The following is a 25,033-nucleotide window of genomic DNA, read 5'->3' on the forward strand; positions in this document are numbered from 1 at the left end:
CAGCTGATTGCTGTTATTTGCAGACAGGCTCTCATGCAGCCCGTGCTGGCCCCAGCTTTGCTGAGTACTGGGGAAGACCTTGATTTCCTGATGCTGTCGCCTTTCCCCCCCCCCCCCCGTGCTCATACCTGTTTGGTTGGTTTTTCTTTTGTTTCCCCTGAAACAGGGTATCCTCAAACCTGTGATCCTTCTGCCTCAGCCTCCCTGCTGCTGGAATCACAAGCATAGCCCATCACACTCAGTTTTAACGTCTGTTGCATGACAAAATGAGTTTAAAGCCATTTTGCTTCTTAATCCATTTGGAGTATATGAGTGTACATACACATATACCTTCCTCAAAAATACAGCTTGGCTGACAGGACTAAGAAATAGGTACAGCGATGGGCAGTGGTGGCACATGCCTTTAATCCCAGCACTCAGGGAGGCAGAGGCAGGTGGATCTCTGTGTAGCCTTGGCTGCCCTGGTCTACAGAGTGAGTTCCAGGACAGCCAAGGCTACACAGAGAAACCCTGTCTCAAATTAAAAAAAGAAAAAAGAGAAAGAACAAAAAGAAAGAAAGAAAGATATATAAAAGACATAGGCATAAAGCTGTGTTCTTGGTCACAAGAATGGAAGAGAAGCTGCCAGTGAGAAATAGGAGTGGTTTTGTTTGATGTTTGTTTCCTTTCTTTTTTTTTTTTTTTTTTTTTCTTGAGACAGGCTCTTGCTATGTAGACCAGGCTGTCCTGAAACTCATAGAAATCCATCCGCCTCTGCCTCCTCGGTGCTGAGATTAAAGGCATGCGACACCATTGCCTGGCTTGTTTTGTTTTGTTTTTTGAGATGAGGTTTCACTTTGTAACCCTGGCTACCCAGGAACTCATGATATAGCTCAAGCTGGCCTTGGATCCACAGCAGCCCTCCAAATGCTCCTAAATGCTGGGATTCTAAGTATGAATCATTAAGCATAACAACATGAGAAATGTTTACGATTTAATTTTCTCACATATAATATGGGAATGATAAAAATTTCTCATATAATCCAGCAAAACAATAACTATCATTTAAAAAATCCAAACAATGTCTACCATATCTAGACCCTAATTCCAAATAGCAGTAAGCCCATGATCCCCTGCTCAGAAGAGAAAGCCCAGGACAAAGCTCCCGCCAGGGGGCAGTATTACTCTGGACTGGTCCGCTCTGCATCGATTACAGCACAGACCAGTAGTATTTCTCCTGAGCTGTGGGTACAACAGAGGGCGTGGGGGGCGAACAAAGTGAGAGACTGGGACGTGTACCAAGGCCTCGCGTTTCTTTGGCCCATCCTCCTTTTTCATCCCGGGCTCCTCTGAGGCACTGTTGATGCTTAGGAATAAGCACTTCCTGGCTTGCCACTCTGGGGGGGGGGAACCGCTCCCCTGCCTCCTGATTCAGTTCTGCTATCCCACCAGTCTCCAGCTTCCGCTTCAAGTGGAAGCTATGTTAATAAGGGCAGATCATCTTTCCCTGACTACATTATTCCCGGCCACCCACTTCTGGGATGTGGGGAGTGACGGGAGCCAGGGTTATCCTTGTTATAGACTGTATTCATCCTTCTCCACCTTGATTTCAATGAATGAGTTCAAGTCAGGGCAGGATGTCTTGTGGGGCTGGTCAAAGGATGGAGAGACCGGCCCTTTCTCATTGCTTCCTCCCTCCTCCTCTTGGAAATTGGGATTGTAAAGTTCGGGAGGAAGGAGCTGGGCTTCCACAGACGGCAGTCTGTCTGAGGGAGGCCCATAGACGCGGTTGGCCTTGGTGCCGTGCTTAGAGTTAGCGTCCAGGTGGTAGCAGAGCTCCGTGAGGCGCTGGGCCCGGAAACGGGGAGAGCGGGCCACCCACACGCCCGGCTCGTTGAGACTGTCCTCCTCGTCTGACATCAGTTCTTCCGTCACGTTCTTCCACAGCTGCTGGTCCTCAGGTCCGAAATGCCTCATGATACTGGATCGGTTGGCGAAAAGCTAAATTAGGAGAAGAAAGGATTTATAGAAAGAGTTTATGTTGGGAGTAAGAAAACATTAAAAAAAAAAAAAAAATCTGTGCTTAAGAGGAACTCAGTCCTGGAGTCAGATCTTACTGGCTCACCCTCCACCTGCCCGTTTACACTCCGGTCGGCCATCTTCTCTGATGCTGCTCTTTTTGCTATACCCTTCACAATTCAGAGCTTGAAAGGATGGACTTACCCGGTATCGCCGGCTTCGAAGTTTCTTCTCCTCTTTTTCCTTCAGGCCTTTGAAAGGGTTGAGAGAGTTGCGGTACTCTCGCCTCTTGGTGAGGAAGTAGGCCACGCAGGCTCCTAGGGAAGAGAGACAGCAAGAAGCAGGATTGGCGGGCTGCGGTGGTGCACGCCTGTAATCCTAGCACTCTGGGCGGCAGAGGCAGGCAGATCTCTGTGAATTCCAGGCCAGCTTGGTCCACAAAGGGAGTCCAGGACAGCCAAGAACCACACAGAGAAACCCTGTGTCAAAAAATGAAAAAGAAGAGGAGGAGGAGGAGAGGAGGAGGAGGGGAGGAGGAGGAAGAGGAGGAGGAGGAGGGGAGGAAGAGGAGGAGGGGAGGAGGAGGAAGAGGAGGAGGAGGAGGAGGAGGAAGATCCTCCACAGCAAGGGTCCCCAGCCCCCACATTGCTGCTGAGTAGGCTTGAACTACCATTTGGCAGGCTCGGCTTTCCCAAATGGCACCAGCACAGTTCAGTCCTCTTGGATTTAGTGTGACCACCTTCATCTCTAAAACTAACTCCTCCCAGACATCCCTCACTGCAAAGAGATAACTCCAGCTGCTTCTTGGGCATTCAGCTCTCCCATCAAACCTGCTATCGCTGCACTACCAATATAGTTCTCCGTTCTTTTTTCTGCAGCTGTCATAGCACCTCAGTAATAGGTGTAAGCGACAGGAGAGTAAGAAAAGTAGAAAACCTAGGACATAGTGGGATTTATTTTAAGTGTCTGGGTGTCTTGCCTGAATGTATGTCTGTGCACCACGTCCATGCAGTGCCCTCAGACACCAGAAGAGGGCATCACATCATTTGGCACTGGAGTTGCAGGCTGCTGTGAGGTGCTGGGAATTGAATTCAAGTCTCTTGGAAGAGCAGCCAGTGCTCTTAACCACTGAGCCATCTCGCTGGCCCCAGGACATAGTATGCGGGGACGAAGAGGCTGGCTTCTGGCTTGGCAAGATGGCTTATGGTGCCAAGCCTGATGGCTGGAGCTCCATCCCCGGAGCGCCACGCACTGTCCTCTGAGCTCCAGGTGCACCCTGTGGCCTATGCTTACACATGAGCATTTGCACGCACGCACACTCCGTGCACTAAATAAATAAATGTGGTGTGCTTTGTGAGGGAGTGGGCTGGCGAGGTGGCTCAGTGGTTAGGAGAATGGCTGCTCTTACAGGGGACTGGATTTGCTTTCCCGCAGCCATGTGTTGGTCACCTGTACGTGCAGTCCCTGGGAACCTTCAGACCTCAGCAGGCTCATGCACACAAGCTGCACACAGCATCCACTCAGGCACATGTACCCACACAAACCGAAGACAGATAAATACACACTAAAAAACGAAACAACAAAAAAGCTAGGCATGCTGAGACAAGCCTTTAATCTCAGGACTTGGGAAGCAGAGGCAGTTGGGTCTTTGTGAGTTCAAGGCCAGCCTGGTCTACACAGAGAGTTCCGGGCCAGCTGGAGTGAAACCCTCATCCCAAAATAACAATGACAACAACAATAATAATGCTAGCCTTTGGTTGACCTCAGATTCGGGTTCTCTATAAAACAATGTGTAATGGCACTCTAGTCTTTTTTGCATTTTCGTTCCAAACTGAATGAGGAAGAAGGGAATTTGAAGTAAATAAATTCTAGGTGAGAACAACAAAAGGTTTTAAGGTACACAAGCACCATTTTCTTTCTTCCGTTCTTTCTTTTTTTCTTAGCTCAGGCTGGCCTAGGACTGTTTGTGGGCTAGGCTGGCCTTGAATTTGAAGTGATCCTCTTGTCTCAGCCTCCAGCCTTGGGATCACAGGTCCCAGGTACCGTACCTAGCTGTCATGCACTGTTTTAACGCCACCTAAATCATCCTCATGCATCTTCCCTCCCAGCCAAGAACGGGGGAGCAGAAGAGGCAAGTAGAGAGCATAAGCAATGGGAAGTCAAGGTCCCTTACCTTTCAGCTCCTTATCTGTGTAATTGTGGGGACTGGCCAGCAGCTCCTGCTTGAGCTTTTCCAAAAGGAACTTCACTACTGAGATATTCCAAGAGGACTTAATGCTGTCACAGAGGAGGAAAAAAGTAAGGCGGACAGCTCTTGGAGCACCAGAGGATACACACACACCTAGAATGAATCAGCTTCGTAGTAAAGCCTTGGCCTGATACAAGCCGGCATCCCCACTGTCTCACTCCCTCTCAGAAAAACACCCTGGACGCTTTTCCCCTTAAGAGACCATACCTTTCAGACCCATTGAATCTCTTGTCATTGGTGATGTGGTTATGCACATTGTGGACCAGTTTCTAGGGGAGGGGAGAAAGAATCAGGTCAGGAAACTTCCCTCTGGCTCCCAGGGTAAAAAAGCATTGTCGCTAGCTCTGTGGGTTCTCTGTCCAAATCACTTCCAAATCCTAGGCATCATTTTTTACTATGTCCTTTCTTAACCATGAGTTATCTAAGTTAAGGATTTATATTTTTGCTTTTTTTTTGGGGGGGGGGTGTGAGTAGGTAGACTTAGAGACAGGGTTTCTCTGTATAGCTTTGGCTGTCTTGGACTCGCTTTTTAGACCAGGCTGGCCTTGAACTCACAGCCATCTGCCTGCCTCTGACCCCGGAGTGCTGGGATTACAGCTGTGGGCCACTGCACCTGGCTTTGCTTTTCTCATGTAGTCCAGTCTGGCTGCCTCTCTTCCTACATGGTGAGGCTGGTCCTGAACCTCTGCTCCTTATGTCTTTACTACCCGAGTGTTGGGGATATAGGGATGACGCACCACGCCAGATAGCTATATGTCTTTGAATATAAGTGTATCCTGAGATATGTTGATTAAAATTGATGATCCACTAGTTAGGTATGGTGGCACAGGCCTTTAACTCCAGCACTCAGGGGGCAGAGGCAAGCGTATCTCTGAGTTAGAGGGGAACCTGGTCTACAGAACAAAGTTTTAGGAGAGCCTGGAAAGAAAATAAAAGATTATCAAAAGCCTGAGAGGTACACACTTGAGACTCAAAAAACACAAATCCAAAGCAATGGAAACGGAAACTGGAAAGCGCCTTGGACCCAGCCAGAACTTCCCTTTCACAGCATTGAGCAGCTGCCGCTTCTGTGTATAAACACTTATCTCCTTTCTTTAAAAAAAAAAAAAAAAAAAAGTTATGAGTGTACTTAATTGTGTGTGTTTGTGCGTATGCCTGAGTATATGTCTGTGCACCACATGTGAGCTCAGAAGAGGCAGTAGGTCTCCTGGGCTGGTGTTGGAGACAACTGTGAGCCATGCCGGTGTTGGCCGTCCAACGCATGTCCTCTGCAAGAGCAGTGAGCCGTCTCCCCAGCCGCCTGTCTCCTTTCTAAGCCAGTTTATTTCTACTGAACATCTTGTTTTGGTTTGGCTGACTATATAGCCCTGGTAGACCGGGCTGAGCTCAAACTCACAGACTTCGGCCTGTCTTGCTCCCTTAGCACTGTCCTCCTGAGTGCCCAGATTAAAGGTGTGTGCCATGCCTGGCCCCAGATGAACGCTGTTAGATAAAAGGTTTTACTGGGGGCTGGAGAGATGGCTCAGTGGTTAAGAGCATTGGCTGCTCTTCCAGAGGACGTGGGTTTGACTCCGGCACCCGCACGGCAGCTCACAACTGTCTGCAACTCCAGTTGCAGGAGTTCTGATGCCCGTTGTGTCCTCCATGGGCATTGCATGGTGCACAGGCATATGCAGGCAAAATACCCACAAACATAAAAATAGAGACATGTATATACTTCCAAAGTCTTACTGGACCCGGCATGGCGGTGCATCCTTTAATCCCAAGACTCAGGAGATACATGCATACTCACTTATCACATATACACACGATGATAATAGTAAGAGACATTTTTAAAATGTTTCATTGGGCTGGGGAGATATCTCAGTGGGCAAAGCACTTGCTAGGTAAATACCAGGATCTAACTTCAAAGCTCAGTACCTACATGAAATTCAAAGCCACACCTTTGATCCCAGCACACAGGAGGGAGAAGCAGGCAGAGCTCTGTGAGTGTGAGGACAATCTTGTTTACATAGCGTCCCAGAACAGCCAGGATTACATAGTGAGACTCTGTCTCAGAAGAAACAAAATACGTATCTTCAGAACTCTGACCCCAGTTTTGCCTGTAATGCCATGTGAGAGTTTGAAGACAGCTTTCATAAATTTCCCTTGTCTTTTCGTCTGGTCTAAACAGCCTCAGTCCTGGTGGTTTCCTGACTTTCTAGGCGGACTTTCTAGCGGGCTCTGTGATACCCTGTGGCTCACCTGCAAGGGGGCGCCAGAGCTGAGTTGATGTCGCGTGGCCCTGGCCCGAGAGAGAGCTCTACCCCCTAAGAGGAGTGCTGTGCCGGGGAGTAACCTAAAGACTGGAGCCAGCCCGGACTGCATGAGACAGTACTTTCACAGAGAGGCTGGAGAGAGCTCAGGAGCTGGAAACACGGCTGACCGCAGAGGGCGGGGCTCAGCACCCAGCACCCACACGGGGGCTGTTGAGCTTACAAGTGTGCTCAACTCCAGCTCCGGGGGGTACAGTTCCCTCTGTCAGGTTCTGTGGGCACCAAGCTCCCACGCAGTGCACATGCATAATACACATACACATATAAATACAAATACATAAAAACAAACAAACCTAGAAACTAGATGGGCCTTAGGAGGAGAGGCAAACAGATCTATGCAAGTTTGAAGCGAGCCAGGTCTACAAAGTGAGTTCCAGGTCGGCCAGGGCTACACAAAGAAACCAAACCAAACCAAAAAACCTAGAAACTAATGTCCAAATGGAAGCAATCACAAAGGAATAAGAGGTGTGAGTTCTCGAAAAAGGAAAAGCAGTTACCTATCCAAGTCAAGTGGCTTAGAAAAGACCAGGTGATAAAAAAAAAAAAAAAATCAAACCAGGCTTGAAGTGCAGAGGGAAAACACTTGAGACAGACAGTAGGTGTTAAGACAGTGAGGGCTGCTAGCTCACCTACCTTCTGAGCGAGCTAAAAATAAATATACTCACTTGCCCAGGGGTGTCTGGCATCTGCACCATTCCAAAGGCTTCAACATCCTGGTGTGGTCCTTCTGCTCAAAGAGTGTGTGCTCGGGCTCCTTCCAGAGCCAAAAACTCACACACTAGGGCCCCGTGACCATTCTTTCCTTACAAGTCAATATTGCCAGGGCTGGCCTCAAAACTCACCTTATAGCCTAGATTACAGGTGTTTTCCAGGCCTGTCTTTTTTTCCTGAGTACCTTTCTCTCTCTCTAATATTTTATTTGTTTATTTTATGTATGAGTCATCTATCTGCATGTACACCTGCATGCCAAGAGCGGGCATGTATTCCAGTATAGATGGTAATGAGCCACCATGTGGGTGCTGAGAATTGAACTCAGGACTGTGGAGGAGCAGCCAGTGCTCTTCCCCGTTGAACCATCCTGCCATCCCATCTTCCCTTCTCTTGACACTAGTGTTTAAAATCTAAATGAAAGGGCTTGCTGATCTTCCAGAGGACCCGAGTTCAGTTCCCAGCACCCACATGGCTCACAACTGCTTCAAACTGTGGCTCCAAGGGGTCTGAGGGTACGTAAACACGCGTGGAACACACTCACACACACAAACGCCACACACATGAATTAAAAAAAAATAAAAATGATTTTTTTTAATGCTTTAAGATGGGATGGAGAAGCCGGGCATGGTGTGCACACCTGTGATCCCTTGGGGAGGGATCACCTTGGGGAGGCAGGGGCAGGAGGATCTCTGTGAGTTCAAGGCCAGCCTGGTCTACAAAGTGAGTCCAGGACAGCCAGGGCTACACAGAGAAACCCTTACAAAGATGGGCTGGACATAAAGCTCAGTGGTTAAAATCCCCAGAGGGCCCGAGTTAGATTCCTAACATTCACATTGGGCTACAACTGTGTATAACTCTGGCTTCAGGAAACATAACACCTTCTGGACACTAAAGACTTCTGCAGACATGTGGTATACACACATATACAAATAAGCACAATTTAAAAATACTCAACGTCTATATAAAGGTCCAGTAATGGTGGCATACGCCTTTAATCCCAGCACTCAGGAGGCGAAGACAGGCGTATCTCTGTGAGTGTACGGCCAGCCTGATCTCCATAACAAGTTACAGTCAACCAGGGCTACCACAATCCGCCCTCATCTCTCATCAATTAATTCATACTTAACAGAGTCCAACTGTTTCTAAATAAATAAATTCATGGTGAACTGGGTATGGTGGTGTGCATCTGCTTATAATTCCAGCCATCACTTGTGAGGCAAAAGCTAGAGGATCAGGAGTTCAAGGTCAGCCTCGGCTATGTGGTGGCTTCGAGGTTGCTCTGAGTTTCATGAGACCCTGTTTCGAACAAACAAGCAAACAAACAGCAAACAACCCCTCCCCACACACAGCCCTCTGCACGACTGACACGTCGTTGAGTGGGAAAACCTGGCATTCTCCCTTTCCCCACCAGCGATGGCAGTCTGCAAAGTCCCTGAGAGCGGTTACTCCAGGCTGAGAAGCACTGCCACAGGTTCCTCAGGCTCCAGAGGGCAGCCACGCTGGGGGCTCTCAGCTAGGCAAAGCGTCCCTGGGGCTTGCACCCTCTCCAAGAAGTCCTCCTAGCTAGTCCTGCTCTGCCTGCCGTGAGCTCAGAGTGACAAGGTTCCTCAGAGCTCTGGGACTGCCACACTATGCTGGCTCCACACCTCTGTGATCTTTTTTTTTTTTTTTTTTACAATATATTCACTTTGTGTCCCAGCTGTGGCCCCTCCCTCGTCTCCTCCCAACCCTACCCTCTCCTATACCCCTCCCCCAGTCCCCTGATAGGGGAGGTCCTCCTCCCCTTCCCTCTGATCCTAGTCTATCAGGTCTCATCAGGACTGGCTACATTGTCTTCCTCTGTGGCCTAGTAAGGCTGCTCCCCCCTCAGGGGGAGGTGATCAAAGAGCCAGCCACTGAGTTCATGTCAGAGACAGTCCCTGCTCCCCTTACTAGGGAACATACTTGGACACTGAGCTGCCTATGGGTTCCTCTGTGGTCTTGAAATTTCTTCAAGACAATCTAGCTTTTCTACCCAAGATGCTCCTAGCTTCTTAGCCTGCACATGGGTTAAAACATGGCTCTTTGATGATCAGTCTGCTCAATCCTTAAAGATCTTCCCGCCAGGATTATGAGAACACTAAGAGATAGGATTCTCTTCTTTTTAAAGGGAAGACACCATTTATCTAGACAAGCCTAAGGAATAAGGCAATGTGAAAGGCTTTGCCCATTCTCAAGGTTATGGAATAACTCTTTATCCTTCCCATTCCAGTAGGATGTAGACACTATTCATTCTATTTGGAGGTATAAAGTCAACCCACTCTTTTTCTCTTCAAACCGAAGTGGGGGGTGGGGGAAATGACTGAAACTGAGTTTACTTACAGAGAGCACTAGATCTCGCTTGCGCCTGGAGTTTTTCTGCCCAGTCCCCCGGACCCTGCATGGGGAGCTGATAAATCCCAGAGAGCGGTTCAGTTCCCCGGTGGCCCCTGGGCCCGACTCTTCCAAGGTACTGTCCAGCGCTGTGGAACCAAGCATGTCCTCGGGGCGGGTTGCTGGCAACTTGGTTCCATTTTCTGGTCCTGACTCCGAGGATGCCCTCTGGATAGCCAGTTGTGTGGCTGGTGAAAGCTGTTTGGCATAAGCAGGGACCAGCACGCGTTGTATTGCACCCTCAGAGGCCACATAATCATCCGCCATCTAAGAACATAAGAACAGTTTATTACCAGGCAGGCAGGGGAGGATCTGGTTAACCGTCATTCTTGGCCAAGAACAGCAAACAAAGGAGGCCAGGTCGGCAGCTTTTCATGTCAATAGTTTGTTTCTCAGGGAGTCTATGACAACATCAGGCAAATCATTCTTTTTTTTTTTTCTTCATATGTATATGGCTGTTTTGTATGCCTGTATATCTGCACATCACATGCCTGTGGAGGCCAGAAGATGGAGTTACAAATGCTAAGGAATTGAACCTGGGTCTTGGCCACTGAGCCATTTCACCAGCCCTGGGGAAATTATTCTTATGTGGGCATGACCCGCAGTGCTGGGTTGTTATCACAAAACAGCTTACATGAACAGGGCATGTTTTGACCTTCTATGTGAACAGTTACTTATGATTTTTTCAAAGATTACTTATACAGTATGCCTGCACGTGTGCCAGAATGCCATAAGAGGGCACCAGATCTTATTATAGATGGTTGTGAGCCACCATGTGGTTGCTGGGAGTTGAACACAGGGCCTTTGGAAGAACAGCCAGTTCTCTTAACCTCTGAGCCATCTCTCCAGCCCCTTATGATATGTTCTTGAGTATAAGATATCACCAGGGAAGGGTGGCATATGCTTTTAATCCTAGCACTCTGAAGGCAGAGGCAGGCAGATCTCTGTGAGTTCCAGGACAGCCTGGTCTACAGAGTGAGTTCCGGGACAGCCAGGGCTATGCAGAGAAACCCTGTCTCAGAAAATAAAACAAGAAATGAATCTAGGTAAGTGTTCTGTCTAAAAAGTATCAGAAGAGAAAGTGATAATAAGAACGGGAAACCAAGCAGGACAGGAAACAAGACAAGTGAACAGTAACAATGATAAAAGGGGAAAACAAGAGGAAACAGGAGAGGAATGCCAAGGACCCCTAGAGAGGATATCACAGACACAGCAGACACATCACCTCCCCTTGAGTCCCTGGGAGAGGCCGGTCTGGGCTAGGCCACATCCCGAAGTCTCAGCCCTAACACCCAGCTGACTGCCTGTGCAGTCAAGGGCACACAGGGCAAGGAAAGGAGGGAGTGGAGCGGTGAGGGAGAAGGAAAGGAGTGGAGATTTCTGCAGCCAGGAAAACAAAACAGTGAAAGTGTGTGTGTGGGGGGGGGGGGGGGGGGGGCACAGAAAGAAAAAAGGGGGGGGGGGGGGGGGGGGGGGGGGGGGGGGGAGAGACACATCCAGAAAGAAGCGGAGGAGGCAGCTGAGATTTATAGACCTGTGAGCTTGTGTTCCGTGCTGTGAAATCTAAAAGCTAATTCCATCCTGTCAGCTTGGAAACCTTCCTCTGCCTGAAAGAACACCGGGTGCAGAGAATACTGCCTAGCCTGGGTGTCTGTCATCCTGTTTCCGGCCTCTCAGGCCCAACCTGGGCAGAGCCGAGGTGAGGAACAGTGAACACTGCTACACAGGGGAGAGGTCTACAGGGCAGGAGGTGGGCTGGGAGTTCCCGCCCTCTCCCGCCCTGTGTGTTCTGATTTTTACTCTTTACTGGGTATCATTGCCTGGTTGGGATCTGGAGGGAAGAGAGAGGACAGACAGAGGGGAGGAGAGAGCTGAAGACTGCGTGCTAGCTGTTGAGTGTGGGACATCTGTCACTTGCTGACTCTGTGATCTCTGTCATCCTTCCATCTCCTTATCCTCCCTGAATGCCCCTGAATGCCTTTCTGTGGTCCTTATTCTACCTAGCCAGGCTTTTCTTCTTCATGTGACCCTTGAGCTGTGAGAAACTGAAACAGTACAATGTATTTTTAGTCTTTTCCTGTCCAGAACATGCTCGAGTCCCCTCCTCCTCTGCTTTCTGCCCCTGCCTTTTTAAAAGGCATATTTTTATTGTTTTTAATTATGTGTGTATGTCTGTGTGTGAATATGATCATGTGAGTGCAGGTCCCAGGAGGCCAGAGGCATCAGACCCCCTCACAGCTGGCTGTAATGAGCCATCTGACATGAGTGCCAGGAACTGAACTCAGGTCCTTTGGAAGAGCATGTAAGCACTCTTAACCTCTGAGCCATGGCTCCAGTCTCTGCCACACTCATTTTTTTTTTTTTTTTTTTTTTTTTTTTAGAGGGCACCAGATCTCATTATAGATGGTTATGGGCCACCTTGTGGTTGCTAGGAATTAAACTCAGGACCCTTGGAAGAACAGTCAGTGCTCTTAACCTCTGAGCCATCTCTCTACCCCCTTAGAGACAGGATTTCTCTATTTAGTTCAGACAGGCCTGGAATGATGAAGCCCAGGCTGGCCATGATGACCACCCTGTCACAGCCTCTATGTTCCCCAGAGACAGGGTCTCACTACATGGTCCTGCTTGGCCTTCAGCTCACGGAGATCCATCTGTCTCTGCCTCCTTGGTGCTGGTATTAAAGGTAAGTGATTAAAGGAGGCTGGAGAGAGAAAGCCTGGCAGTAGTGGTGGTGGCACATGCCTTTATTCCCAGCACTTGGGAGGCAAAGGTAGGCGGACCTCTGAGTTCCTAGGCCAGCCCGCTCGGCAGAGTGAGTTCAAGGCTGCGCAGAGAAACTTGTCTCGAAAAACCAAAGCAGAGCAAACCAAAACAAAAAAAGAGGCTGGAGAGATGCTCAGTGTTTCAGAGCACGCATTGTTCTTCCAGAATTTGCATCTCAGCACCCTCGCTGATGACAGCCTGTAACTCCAGCTCCAGGGGATCTGACTCCCTCTTCTGGACGCCCCCTGCACCTGCACCCATGTGCACATGTCTCCCCGTCCCCCATACACACATAATTAAAAATTAAAAATAAATCCTCAAAAGCAATTAAAGGCATGTGCCACCGTGCCTGGAATTCTGCTCACATTTTATTTCCTTTCCTCAGCTCCCTGCCTCTCACTTCTTCTTTCCTCAACCAGATTCTCCTGAAAGAAGGCTTACACCTGTAATGCAGCACTCAGGAGGCTGGGGTGGAAGGCTTGCTGCAAATTTAGGGCCAGCTTAGGCTAGAGAGTGAGATCCTGTCCATCCTCACCAAATAAACAACCTCCTCCTCTTCCCACATAGATCTTGGTGTTTTGCTTGTTGTTTGCTTTTTGGCTTTTGAGACAGGGTTTCACTGTGTAGGCTTGGCTGTCTTGGACTCCCTTTGTAGGCCAGGCTGGCCTCAAACTCACCGAGCTCCTCCTGCCTCTGCCTCCCTGATTGCTGGGATTACAGGGGAGCGCCACCATGCCAGGCTTCCACCTTTCTTTTGTGCTCCTTCCTCACCCTTTCCTCCTTCGTCAAATCCCACGTCGTGCCTGCCTTCTAGTATCCTTATCTTTCCTCTCCCTCCATCTTTCCCCCTCCTCACTTCCACACTTCCATCTCTGTACTGACGTCTTTTGGCAAGCTGAAGGCCATGCTAAAATATGAATGAGCCGTCTGCGCATGGCAGGCATTCTCGCCAGGAAAGGCAGAGTTGGTGGAGCAGCCCAGACAGCTGTGGGAAAGATGCCTCGTGGAGCAGTTGAGGAGGTGGGAAGCTCCATGTCACCACATGCACCAAAAACGACCTCTGGGCGGAAACTTGGTGCTCTTCCGTTTCATTGCAGATACGAGTGAAAGAACGGTTTAAAGAGGGAAAGAGAGGGAGGCAGAGATGACCAGCAGCATCCCCGGCAGATGAATCACACCGGGCGTTACTCACAGGGTTGAGCAGCGGGGCTCCCTCTACCGCAGCCAGAGTGCATCCTGGGAGGCGCAGGTCTCTCTGCGGGGCTGGGAAGAAGCCCAGGGGCCCCTGCCCCACGGTGGAGGCGGCCCCCAGCTGCCGCAGCTCCTCGATCACCACCTGCACGCCGCTGCCCACGCTGTCACATTCTTCCTCCACGGCAGACAGAGCCTTGCAGGCTTCCCCCGGGCTCCCCTTGAGCAGCCCAGGCTCTTCGGGCGGCGGGCTGCGGGCCCGGCTCTCCCCGTCTTCCTCTGCGGCGCATGCTTTCCCCTGCCGAAGCTCACCCACTTCTTCTTGAAGCTGTTTCAACAGCTCGTTGTTGGCCCGTGCGAGACCCAGCGCGGCCTCGGCCAGTCCCACGGCCTTGTCCACCCGCTGGTAGATAATATGCAGCAGCTGCTCAGAGCTCTGGACTGCCAGGCCATGTCCAGTCACCGTGATGGGGGTACCGGCAGGAGGGTTCCCGCCCTGAGGACCCGTGCTGCCCTGGCTGGTCTCGCTCTTGCAGGCACAGCAGCAGCATCTGGCTTCACTGCCACTGGGAGGGGAGAAGAGAATGGTAGCACTGAAGGACATGGCTGCTGAACTCAGGCCACTGTGCGCACGCCACTGGACCGTCTCACACGCGCTCCGCCGCCCAGTAAACGTGGGCCTCCGGATTCCCTGTCCTTTCTCATGCAAGGTGGTCAGAAGGGCTGGCGCTCCAGCTCGTGGGTTCTGTGGAGGGGTAGGCTAGCGGGTGAAGACACGCACAGTCCATGGTGGCTTCTGCTCAGCTTTCTGTTGGCAGGTCCTGTGCTCCCTGACACACCGCGCACACACAGCCTTCACTGAAAGAGTAAAGCAAAAACAAAGGTCTTCATGACGAGCACGGTTTCAGGGGATTCAAGGCATTCTTCTTGAACCTAAGCAAGAACACTCCCAACCTCCCCCCTCCCCCCGCAGCCCAGGGAACAGAAAAGGGACACCAGGAAAGATGAAAAGCGTAAGGAAGAAAATGAAGATCTAGTTCCTCCTTTTCTGATCCCTGCCGTTACTCCAGAAACAGTATTGCATCTTAATGCTTTGACGCCATTCTTTAAGGCGCTCAGAACACTTCATAGAGGCTGTCTCATCTACACAACGCTAGGTATGAAACTAGTATGAACCGGGTCCCAAGAAGATAAGGGCAGGGAAGTTGTCCGCCTTTTTATGGTCAAAGAAGAAAATAGAACCTGGTTATTGCTATTTTCAGTCTCTCTCTCTCTCTCTCTATATATATATATATATACACACACACACATTATATCATACATAAAAATAATACATATAAATTTAAACTGATAACAAATGGTTTGTTGACATAATTATTACACTATAATTTTCATACATGTGCACTCAAAGTAAAACTTAAGAAAGGTGCTGAAGAGATGGCACAGCTATTAAGAGCACTGACTGCTCTTGCAAAGGTGTAAATGTTTTTATTTCCTCAGATGAGGGGATGAGAGCCTTACCCAAGCTTTTTGTATTCACACCTTGGGCGGAGCCCAGAAGATTTCTACCTAACTATCCCTAGGCCTAGGCCTAGAACCTTCCAACCATCATACAGTCTAATCTTCTGAAAGCCTGAACCTTGAAGGCTTCAGTTTCCAGCCTCTGTCTGCTAACCTAGGCCTAGAATGTTTTCAGCCTTTGAGACTTACTGCTGAATAAGCTCACCCTTTTCAGTTCTTTCTGAACTCTGGCTGGCTGGTTCAACTCAGTTGTCCTGGCTGAAACTCCCCTCCAAGCTGAATGATTCATATTGGCTTCTCTGGCTTCTCGCTGAACTGCTCTGCTTGGAAAAACTGCCTCTGAGCTCTATGAACTGAAATGTACCAAACTGGGTGTATCCTGTCTCTGACTCACCCTGTCAAATCTGTCCCTCAGTTGGACATCATTGTTTGGAATGAAAGGTGTGCACTAAAGGCATGTCTGTATTCCAGCCAGAGGGAGTAGAGGTGTGTATTAGAGTCCAGCTGGATCACACAGACCTAGATCCCTTGCCAGAGTAGCCCTGCTGCTGTATTAAAATTCCTCTATACAAAGGACCCGGGTTCAGTTCCCAGCACCCACGTGTGGTCTGCAACTGGCTATAACTCCAGTCCCAAGGGATCTGATGTCCTTTTCTGACCTCTTTGGTTACCAGGCACACATGTAGCACACAGACATATGTGCAGGCAAAATACCCAAACATAATTAAAAACAAATACCCAGACATGATTAAAAATAAAGGAAAATTCAAAAATTCCGTGATGCACGCCTTTAATCACAGCACTTTAGGAAGCAGGTGGAGCTCTGAATTTGAGGCCAGGGTGGTCTACAGACTGAGTTCCGGGACAGCCAGGGCTACACAGAGAAACCCTGCCTCAGGAAAAAGAAAAACATTCACAGAGTAACAGAAGCTGGCCTTGAACATAGGATACTCCTGCCCCCACCCCCCACCATGTCTCCACCCTGTTTGTTTACTAGCAGTTTGAGGCAAGGTCTCCCTATGTAGACCAGGCTGGCCTCAATCTAACAGAGACCTGCCTGCCTCTCAAGCTGGGATTAAAAGCATGGCCAACACGGCCCTGGTTGGCCTGGTATTCATCAGGAAGCCAGGCTAGCCTGAAGCCGTGGAGTCCTCTTGCCTAGGTTTCCCTAGGTGTTGGGATCACAGGAACATGTCACCGGCTCCAGTCAACCTCCACAGTATTGCATTATTACCAGCTTCGGTTAGGTCTAGGAACTGGGGCCGGGCTGTCCTGGAGGACCCTCAGAAGTATATGCCTGGGCCTCAAGCCCTGGCAAAGGGAGCCAGATGTCTTGAGTTCACCAGGCAGCAACCCAGAGAAGTCACTTCTGGGATCCCTCATCTTCATTTCTCAGGATCCCTAAAGGAAGAGCTAGTGCCCAACAGGAACTTCTACTTGAGATGGCCAGCGGCCCGCCCTATAGAAAGAAATGGGGACAGCATTGACAAACCCCATGGCCTCTCTTTGGAGTCACTCTGTTCAAGTAACTAAACTACAACAGGAGCAGAGGCCTGGAGGCTAGTGGGTACTGAGTCACTAAGGCCACTCCAAGGGACTTAAACATTGTTATTTTCTAAGTGACGTTTGATTTTAGGAAAAGAATCTTTCAGCCTGAGGCTCTGTAAATGACAAAAATCTTAAGCGTATTTACGATTCCCTAACAAATACATTTCTATTTCACACTGTAATTTATCATAACATCATAATTAAAAATAATTTTCAGCCGGTTACGGTCGGTGGTGCACTCTAAGAGGCAGAGGCAGGTGGATCTCTGTGAGTTTAAGGCTAGCCTGGTCTATACAGTGGTCTATACAGTGAATTCCAGGACATCCAGAGCTATGTAGTGAGAACCTGTGTCAAACAAACACACAAAGAAAACTAATTTTTAAAAGCTTCTTATTTGCTCTTTTTCCCTTTGTATTGAGGAATAAGCTTCTCTAGGCTACATATTCCCTATAAAAACTTAACGGGCTGGATAGATTTCCTTATTTGTTAAGAGCATGGGCTCTTCCAGAGATCCTGGGTTCAATTCCCAGCTTCTACACAGCACTCACAAATGTCTATAATGCTACCCCTATGGGATCCAATGGTTCCTTCTAGTGTGCAGATGTGCATGCAGACAAAACATCCATATATAAAATATATATATATAAATAATAAATCTAAAGAAAAAAAAGAACTTAAATCCAGTTACAGCTTTCCTGTCATTAGAGTCACTGGAAAGCTAAAGTGAAACTAAAGGTTAACCCAAATTAGAACTAAAGGTTAAAGAAAACCGCTAGGCAAATTACATCAACTTGTGGATGGGTCATTTACATAATTATTCTTTTCCTTCCTAAACAAGGGCCTATTCTGCACATGAAGATCTGGGTGTGCACTCATGCGTGCAGGGACCAGAGGATGGTATCAGGTGTCCACCTCCAACATCCTCCATCCTTTTTTCTTTTGAGGCAGGGTCTCTCCCTGAAACTATAGCAAGTAACAGCGATCTTCCTGTCTCTGCTCTCCACAGCACTGGGTGCACCGGGCCAGCCTGGCTTGTCCTACCGGTGCTGTGATCTGAACAAGGGTCCCCCAAGGTTTCACCCACTGAGCTGTCTCTCCAGCCCTGAGATTCCCCCCACCCCCAGGCAGGGTTCCTCTTTGTAGCCCTGGCTGTCCTGGAATTAGCTTTGTAGACCAGGCTGGCCTTGAACTCACAGAGATCCACCTGACTCTGCCTCCAGAGCACTAAGATTAAAGGTGTGTGTCACCATGCCCAGTGAAAAAAATTTTAACACAATATAATGCAGACTTTAATCTTAAACATTGATCTTATGAGAAAAATGCTGTTATAAGGTTTTTGTTTGTTTTGAGACAGGTTCTTGGTGTTACCATGTGGCCCCAGCTGGCTGGCCTGGTACTCACTATGTGACCCTTTACTTAAGAAATTTTCCTGCCTCAGCGTCCCCAGTGCTAGTGTTACAAGCATATCCCGGCACATCTGGCTTAGTTGGGGTTTTTGAAGACAAAGTCTCACCATGCACCCCAGGCTAAATCTCAGACCTGCTCCATGGCTCAGGCTGACCATTCCAAGCTTCTTCTGGCTTAGTCTCCCCAATGGTGAGACTGCAAGTATGCACCACCAAGCCCAGCTTAATTTCGTTTGTTTTGAACCCCAGTCTTCCCGTCTCTGCCTGCTTTATATGTACAGAGACTGCCTATAACTGAAGAGGTGGTTCAGAGGACGAGAGCTCTTCCAGAGGAAGACCCGGGGCTCTTCCAGAGGACCTAAGTTCACATCCCAGGACCCAAGTCAGGCAGGTCACAACTAACTGTAACTTCAGCTCCAGGGGTTCCAGTGCCCTCTTCTGGCTTCCAGGGATACTACCCCCAACACGGACAGGCTAGAGAGATGGCTCAGCAGTTAAGAACACTGGCTGCTCTTCCAGAGGCCCAGGGTTCAATTCCCAGAACCCACATAGCAGATCACAGCTGCTCCAGACTGGGGCGCAAGTAACCCAGCAGTCTCTGAACCCCCTGTTTAGTAAGGAAAGCCTTGAACTCTTTATCTTTCTGCCTCCATCTCTCAAATGCTGGTATTACGGGCATACCTAGCTGTCTTATGTTTTACTGAGATAGAGTTTTGCTCTGCACCCAAACCTGCCTTGAACTCACTATGTAGGCCAAACTGGCCTCAAGCTTGCAGTAATCCTTTTGCCTTAACTTCCAAGTACTGTAATTACAGGTGTGTGCCACCATGCCTGAGATTCAGAATTTAAGGTCATCCTTGGCTACCAAAAGAAAAACCAAACCAAAAATATCTTGGGGCTGGAGAGATAGTTCACAGGTTAAGAGCACTTTGTTGCTCTTGCAGAGGACCAAGGGTCATTTCCAAGCATCCGAATGGATGGCTCATGGCCATCCTTAACCCCAGTTCCAGTGGGCCCAATGCCCTCTTCTCATCTCCCCTGGCTCCTAAACACACACACACACACACACACACACACACACACACACACAGACAAACACAAGGTGCACATAAACTCTTTCAAGCATATCACACATAAAATCAAAAACTTTGGGGGACAGGGGACAAGGTCTCTCTATGTAGCCCTGGCTGTCTTGGAACTCAATATGTGGACCAGGCTGGCCTTGAACTCACAGAGACCTGCCTGCCTCTGCTGGGATTAAAGCTGTGTACCACCAAGTACATCCAAATAATAAATCTTACAACCAATCAACAAACAAAACCCTAAATTAATGTGAGTCAACAGCATACAAAGTGAGATTCACTAAAATATACTTAGGAGTCATTTCAATACTGTCTGATTTTATGTGACAAGATGTCACACAGCCCAGGCTGGCTTTGAGCTGGCTATGTCACTAAGGACTGACTTGAATGCCTCATTTTCCTTCCTCCATTTCTCCAGTACTGGGATTACAGGCAATTGCCATCACACCTGATAGTCTAATTGTAATACACATAAAAGTAACTTAGAACCTTCTTTCCAGCTAGACACAGTGACTCACAGCTCTAACCCTAGCACTCTGGAGTTGGAGGCCCAGGAACCACTCCTAGGTTGAAAACAGCCTGAGCATAGTAAGTTTGAGGCTGGACTGAAGTGCACAGCAAAACTCCATCGCAAAGACAAACGGCAGTGTGTGGGGCCAGCTGTGTGGTTCAGTCAAGCAGAGAGCATGTCTATCATTTCTGGGTTCGGTCCCAAGCACTATGTAAAACTGAGCCTCATGGGATTAACTCCTGTTATCCCAGAACCTGGAGATGGAGGCAGAAGGATCAGAAGAGCTTCAAATTCATTTTCCACTCTGAATCAAGGGTGAGGTCTGGGCAGAACATAAAAGGACACAGCCAGGCTCGGGGGCACACCTCTATGATCCCAGCACTGGGGGAGGCAGAGGCAAGCAGATCACTGTGAGTTCAAGGCTAGCCTGGTCTACAAAGTGAGTCCAGAACAGCCAAGGCTACACAGAGAAACCCTGTCTTGGGAAAGAGAGAGAGAGAGAGAGAGAGAGAGAGAGAGAGAGAGAAATAACACACAAAAACACATCACCGGGCTGGAGAGATGGCTCAGTGGTTAAGAGCACTGGTTGCTCTTCCAGAGGTCCTGAATTCAATTCCTAGCAACCACATGATGGCTCACAACCATCTGTAATGGGATCTGATGCCCTATTCTGGTGTGCATAAAGACTAGAGTACTCGTATCCATTAAATCTTAAAACACAAAAACAAAAACAAATCACTGACACTAACAATAACCACCAACACCAAAGCCAATAAACCCACAAAAAAAATAAAATTAAAATAAAGAAAGGAAGGAAGGAAGGAAGGAAGGAAGGAAGGAAGGAAGGAAGGAAGAAGAAAACTTCACCTTTAAACGTAACAGTTCAGGAAGGAGCCACCCATAACCTGAGCTGTCCCTTTCCTCCCAAGTCATAGATTTCTGTTCAGACTAAATATGTCATAGTCTTGGCAGTCTCTTTGCTTGCTTTGTCCTCATTCTGAGTTTGAATTTTCTACATGGCTGAGTTTACCTCCAAACTATGAAAAATACGTTTTCTCACTGTTTAAAAGATGGGTGTGATATGGTATTCTCCAGATATATGTTCTTACAATGGGCCTGTGACTCATTTAGGGTCAGGATAGAAATGGACTTTCTTTAATGTGATAGGCAATTCCTATCATAATCTTCATTTTTGGAAATAAAAAGGAAATAGTCATTTAAAGCTAGTCGGCCCCGTTCCCTCCATTTCAAGGTACAAATGGCTCACTTGTTAAAGGGTCCTCTTAAAACCCATTTCTATCAGAAATGAGTTCTCACACAACAGCAAGAGAGCAGTTATCATAAAATACACTTTCTCTATATTTAAGCGACCACTCTAGACCGGGCAGTACTGACCCACGCCTTTAATCCCAGCAGTCTAGAGGCTTACTCCAGGATCTCTGTGAGTCTGAGGGCAGCCTGGACTACAGAGCTAGCAGGGACAGCCATGGCTACACAGAGAAACCCTGTCTTGAAAAACAAAAAAGACTGACCAGTCTAAAGATCTGAAAAACACCTAACACCTGATTATCAGGTACAAAATAGATCTGCCCAGGCAGTGGGCAGAACAGAATGGGTTCCTTGTTTGTTTGATTTTTCAAGACAGGGTTTCTCTGTGTAGCCTTGGCTGGCCTCAAACTCTGAGAGATCTGCCTGCCTCTGCCTCCTGATTGCTGGGATCAATGGCATGTGCCACCACACCCAGCCAGAATGGCTTCTTGGAACAAATGCCTTCCCTTTAATCTAAAAATTGCACTCTCCTGTCTTTCCTGTCGGGAGTGGGGTGTGTGTGTATGTGTGTGTGTGTGCGCGTGCCTTTCCCCTCCCTACTTTAGTGACAAGAGTTTAGCGTGTAATTCTTTAATTAATAATTTTTTAAAGATTTGTTTCTGATTGTTTGCTTGTACGCATGTGAGTGCACCAAAGGCATGCCTGGCGCCCAAGGCCAGAAGTGGCCATTGTTTCCCGCGGAACTGGAGGGACAAAAGGCTACGAGCCACCGTGTGGATGCTGGGAACAGAACCAGGGATCCCCACCACTACTGAGCAAACTCTCTCACCCCCACACACCTGGCACTATATAGCTAAGCCAGGCTGGCCTTCAACGCGCTGCGCGGCACGCCTTCGGCGTTGGCCTCCGCAGAGCAAGAGTTACAGGCGTTCACCACCGCGCTCCATCTGTCCCAGGGGTTTCCAGATAAACACGGCAGCATTAAAAGAAGAATTAACTTGGAAGCGCAGCCTGGGGGGGATGGAACTTGGAGGAAGCCCACTGCGCTTGTGGAGAAACGAGAACATAAAACGACCACCCAGGGCTTTCCTCGCGTGCTCGCAGCGCCTCCGACTGACGCTGGTCGCTGGCCGAAGGCGGCCTAGCTGGGCGCCGGGGGTTTGCGCGGCCTTCTCCAGGAGACGGTGCTCCGTGCACGGGCAGCGACGCTGCAGGCCGGGCTCTGCGCGCCCCACGTCGAGCGGAGCCCACCCGGGGCGCGCCTCCCGCCTGGCAGCACGGCCCCACCCGTGTGCCGCAGCCGCGCGGGGAGGCGGCGCCCGTGTACCCGGCGGCGCGCGCACGCGGCGAGGGCCCCGCCCCGCTCGCCCTCTGGCTCGCGCCGATAGGCGGTGGAGCCACAGGGGTGCGGGGCCAGGGACGCTATTGGCCCCAGTCCCCAGTCACTCAGCTGAGGCGGGGAGGGAGGGGCCTCCTCAGGGGGGGACCCTTCCGAGAGGCTCTTTCAAGGACGGCGGGCGCCATTTTGGTTCTCTGTTTACTTGCTTTTGTTAGCGGGCGCCCTACGGTTGTGTGCACACGACCGTACGCACGGAGGCCGCGAGGTGGTTTTCCTACGGTTGGTTGAGCCGGGGTGGGGTTCCTGCCTGCTTTAGTTCCAGATCGTTCAGATAACAGCTGCGAGGTAGCAGTTCCTCGGTTCAGTATGCACCTTTTACTTCCGGATTCTCAGCAAAATCAACTCCATCTAGATCTGCTTTGCTTGGGCAAAACTGTCAAACCAACCAAGCCAAATCACGGGAAGGATTCCTCTCTCTTACAAAGAAACTCCTGGCGACGACCTTGGCGAGGCGCCTAGATTTCGAGACCTGAAAGCCCCGAGCAGCCCAAGCTGGCTGGCAACTACTGTTCGGTGCTTTCCACTCTGAGGAGCCCTGTGGTGTGTGGGGCCTGGGTCTCCAACAGGCTAACATCAAAATGACCGCCGCTGCCTGATCCTTAAGGTCGCCGGAATCTACCTGCAAGTCAAAGCCATGCACTGTCTAAACTTGTGGACGGCCCACTCCGGGGCCAGCCTTTGTTGTGCACCAGTCTGGCTTGCCTTGGGGGGAAATAAAAATACACAGTATAAATGAGAGGTCCAGCACACCCAGGCAGGGCCATTTTCCTTAGAAAATTCAAACCTGAGACAGACTTTCCTGCAGGTGTTGTTTGGGTGTCTTTGAACACTTACCTAAGGCGTACAGAGGGTCTGTTGTAGTGAAAACGTGGACTCTAATCTTCCAGTTACAACATTAGCGACACACTCCCTCAGGCCCGTCCGCATATACTAGTGTTTCACTCAGTCTTCAGTATACGGGTATATCCTGTATAACTCCTAAAGAGACTGTCCCACCACACAGCGCCTTTGGGAAGGGAGGCTGTGCCCCAGCAAAACAGTCATTCAGTGTACACACTCCCCCCAAACACTGGCATTGTGGGGAAAGCTTTGCATTCACAGAAAGCCAGATGATAATCACGTTGTATTTCTCAGCCCTCCTGTGTTCTGCGTTTGCCTCCTCTTAGCCCCTACCCCGAACAGTTCAATGACTGGACAAGACTATTTTCACCCACACTTTCCCAGAAGTGGAGTTTTTCAAACAAATCCCAACCAATAAAAGACCTTTTTGTCAAAATGCCAGAACATTCCCTTCTGAACACCTCCCCGCAAAACCCACTCAGCAGAGGCCAAAATATACACAGCTGTACATTTAAGAATGAACAACAATAAAAAAGCAAAAGCACTTAAACGTCGCTAATAAGAGGGAGGCTCTGGACTGGATTCAATAAATTCCCGACCTTCATCTGCCAAGAACACTGACTGCATGCTTTGGGAGCAATTATTTAATTATTCACTAATCTAATCAAAGGAGGAGCAGAAAATAAGGTAAATTCCAATAGGATGAACGTTCTTAAGTATGCTAAGTGCAGGATTTCCTCTAAGATTTACTTTGCATATGAAATCCTGTTTTGATCACATTTGTGAACACAGAGGGGGGAAAATTACCTCCTAAGGTCTGTTCTACACACATAAAATCAAAGAAAAACACTTGAAAAATAAAATCTGACACGGCACATATACACATACTTCCCATATACACAAATAAACCCATACATAAATCCATACGAAATGGTATGCTTGAAGCACATACACACTTCCTCATGAAACGGCGTGTGCGAGGCACAGCATCAGAGGGCTTTCCCTTCTCTCCCGGGAAGTAAGTGTCCCAGTTAAAGCAGCCCAGTCTATCTAATCTATTGGGCATCCACGCCACTTGGTTTTGGATCTGAGGGAGTGTGTGTAAAGAGGCACGCCAAACGGCTCTGGGAGGGCGCCTCAAACCTCTCTGCTGCCTGTGGTAGAATTTACGTTATCGCTTTAGCCCGATTAAAAACAAATCTATACTTCCCCAAGCGCCTAAAATTTAAATCCTTCAACCGCAAAATTTACCAGTTCTTAAAATGTGATAGCAAAAAGAAAAAAAAAAAATTCTCTGTAAATTTGTCTGGAAACAGTTGCACACGACCATCCTGCTTCTCGACTTGGTATATTTTTAAACCTCGACCAGGAAAAAGAAAGAGAAAGAGAGACAGAAAAAGAAATGGGGGGGGGGGAGAGCAAATTCCCCTTAGCAACAGTTTCCTCACCCCAGCGCTGCCACTGATCTCTATTTAAAAAAACAAAACAAAAAAAAAAAAAAAAACTTGAAAACACACACTAGATGAAGGAGAGGAAAAAAAAAAAAAATGGAAAAAGGATACCCGAAGGTCGTATGGCTCTTTGTATTCGTGTGTGTGCAAAAAAGAAGGACTCGCGGAGCCGGAGCTCGCAAGCCCCGCCCCTCCCCGGACGCCCGCCCGGATTGGCCGCGAGCCGCCCCGCCCGCGAGCACACGCACCGGCCCGAGGCGTCCGCCCGGGGGGCCCCCGAGGGCCGCGGGCCGCCGGACCTTTCCCCTTCTCGCTCTCCGCTCACCTTTCCTGTCTCGTTTTCCTTCCGGTAAAACCTGGCCCAGGAA

At 49.0% G+C, this 25,033-nt stretch overlaps 1 protein-coding gene across 2 annotated transcripts; it reads right to left on the bottom strand.

Moving 5' to 3' along the window:
* Positions 1-972: 972 nt before the first annotated feature.
* Positions 973-25,033, bottom strand: CUNH14orf93 (chromosome unknown C14orf93 homolog). 2 transcript variants are annotated; one of them, XM_055615701.1, is made up of 7 exons: positions 24,991-25,033; positions 13,640-14,496; positions 9,634-9,951; positions 4,454-4,515; positions 4,172-4,275; positions 2,203-2,315; positions 973-1,980 (listed from the first exon to the last, which is right to left on the bottom strand). In XM_055615701.1, the coding sequence occupies exons 2-7, from the start codon at positions 14,240-14,242 to the stop codon at positions 1,555-1,557; spliced, it is 1,626 nt and encodes a 541-aa protein (XP_055471676.1). In that variant the 5' UTR covers positions 14,243-14,496; positions 24,991-25,033; the 3' UTR covers positions 973-1,554. The 2 variants fall into 2 exon arrangements, with proteins under 2 accessions (XP_055471676.1, XP_055471683.1); XM_055615708.1 differs by lacking the exon at positions 24,991-25,033 and adding an exon at positions 24,663-24,739.

Source organism: Psammomys obesus, unplaced genomic scaffold, assembly GCF_907164565.1.
Source record: "Psammomys obesus unplaced genomic scaffold, mPsaObe1.curated_primary_1811, whole genome shotgun sequence".
NCBI classification, from domain to species: Eukaryota; Metazoa; Chordata; class Mammalia; order Rodentia; family Muridae; genus Psammomys; species Psammomys obesus.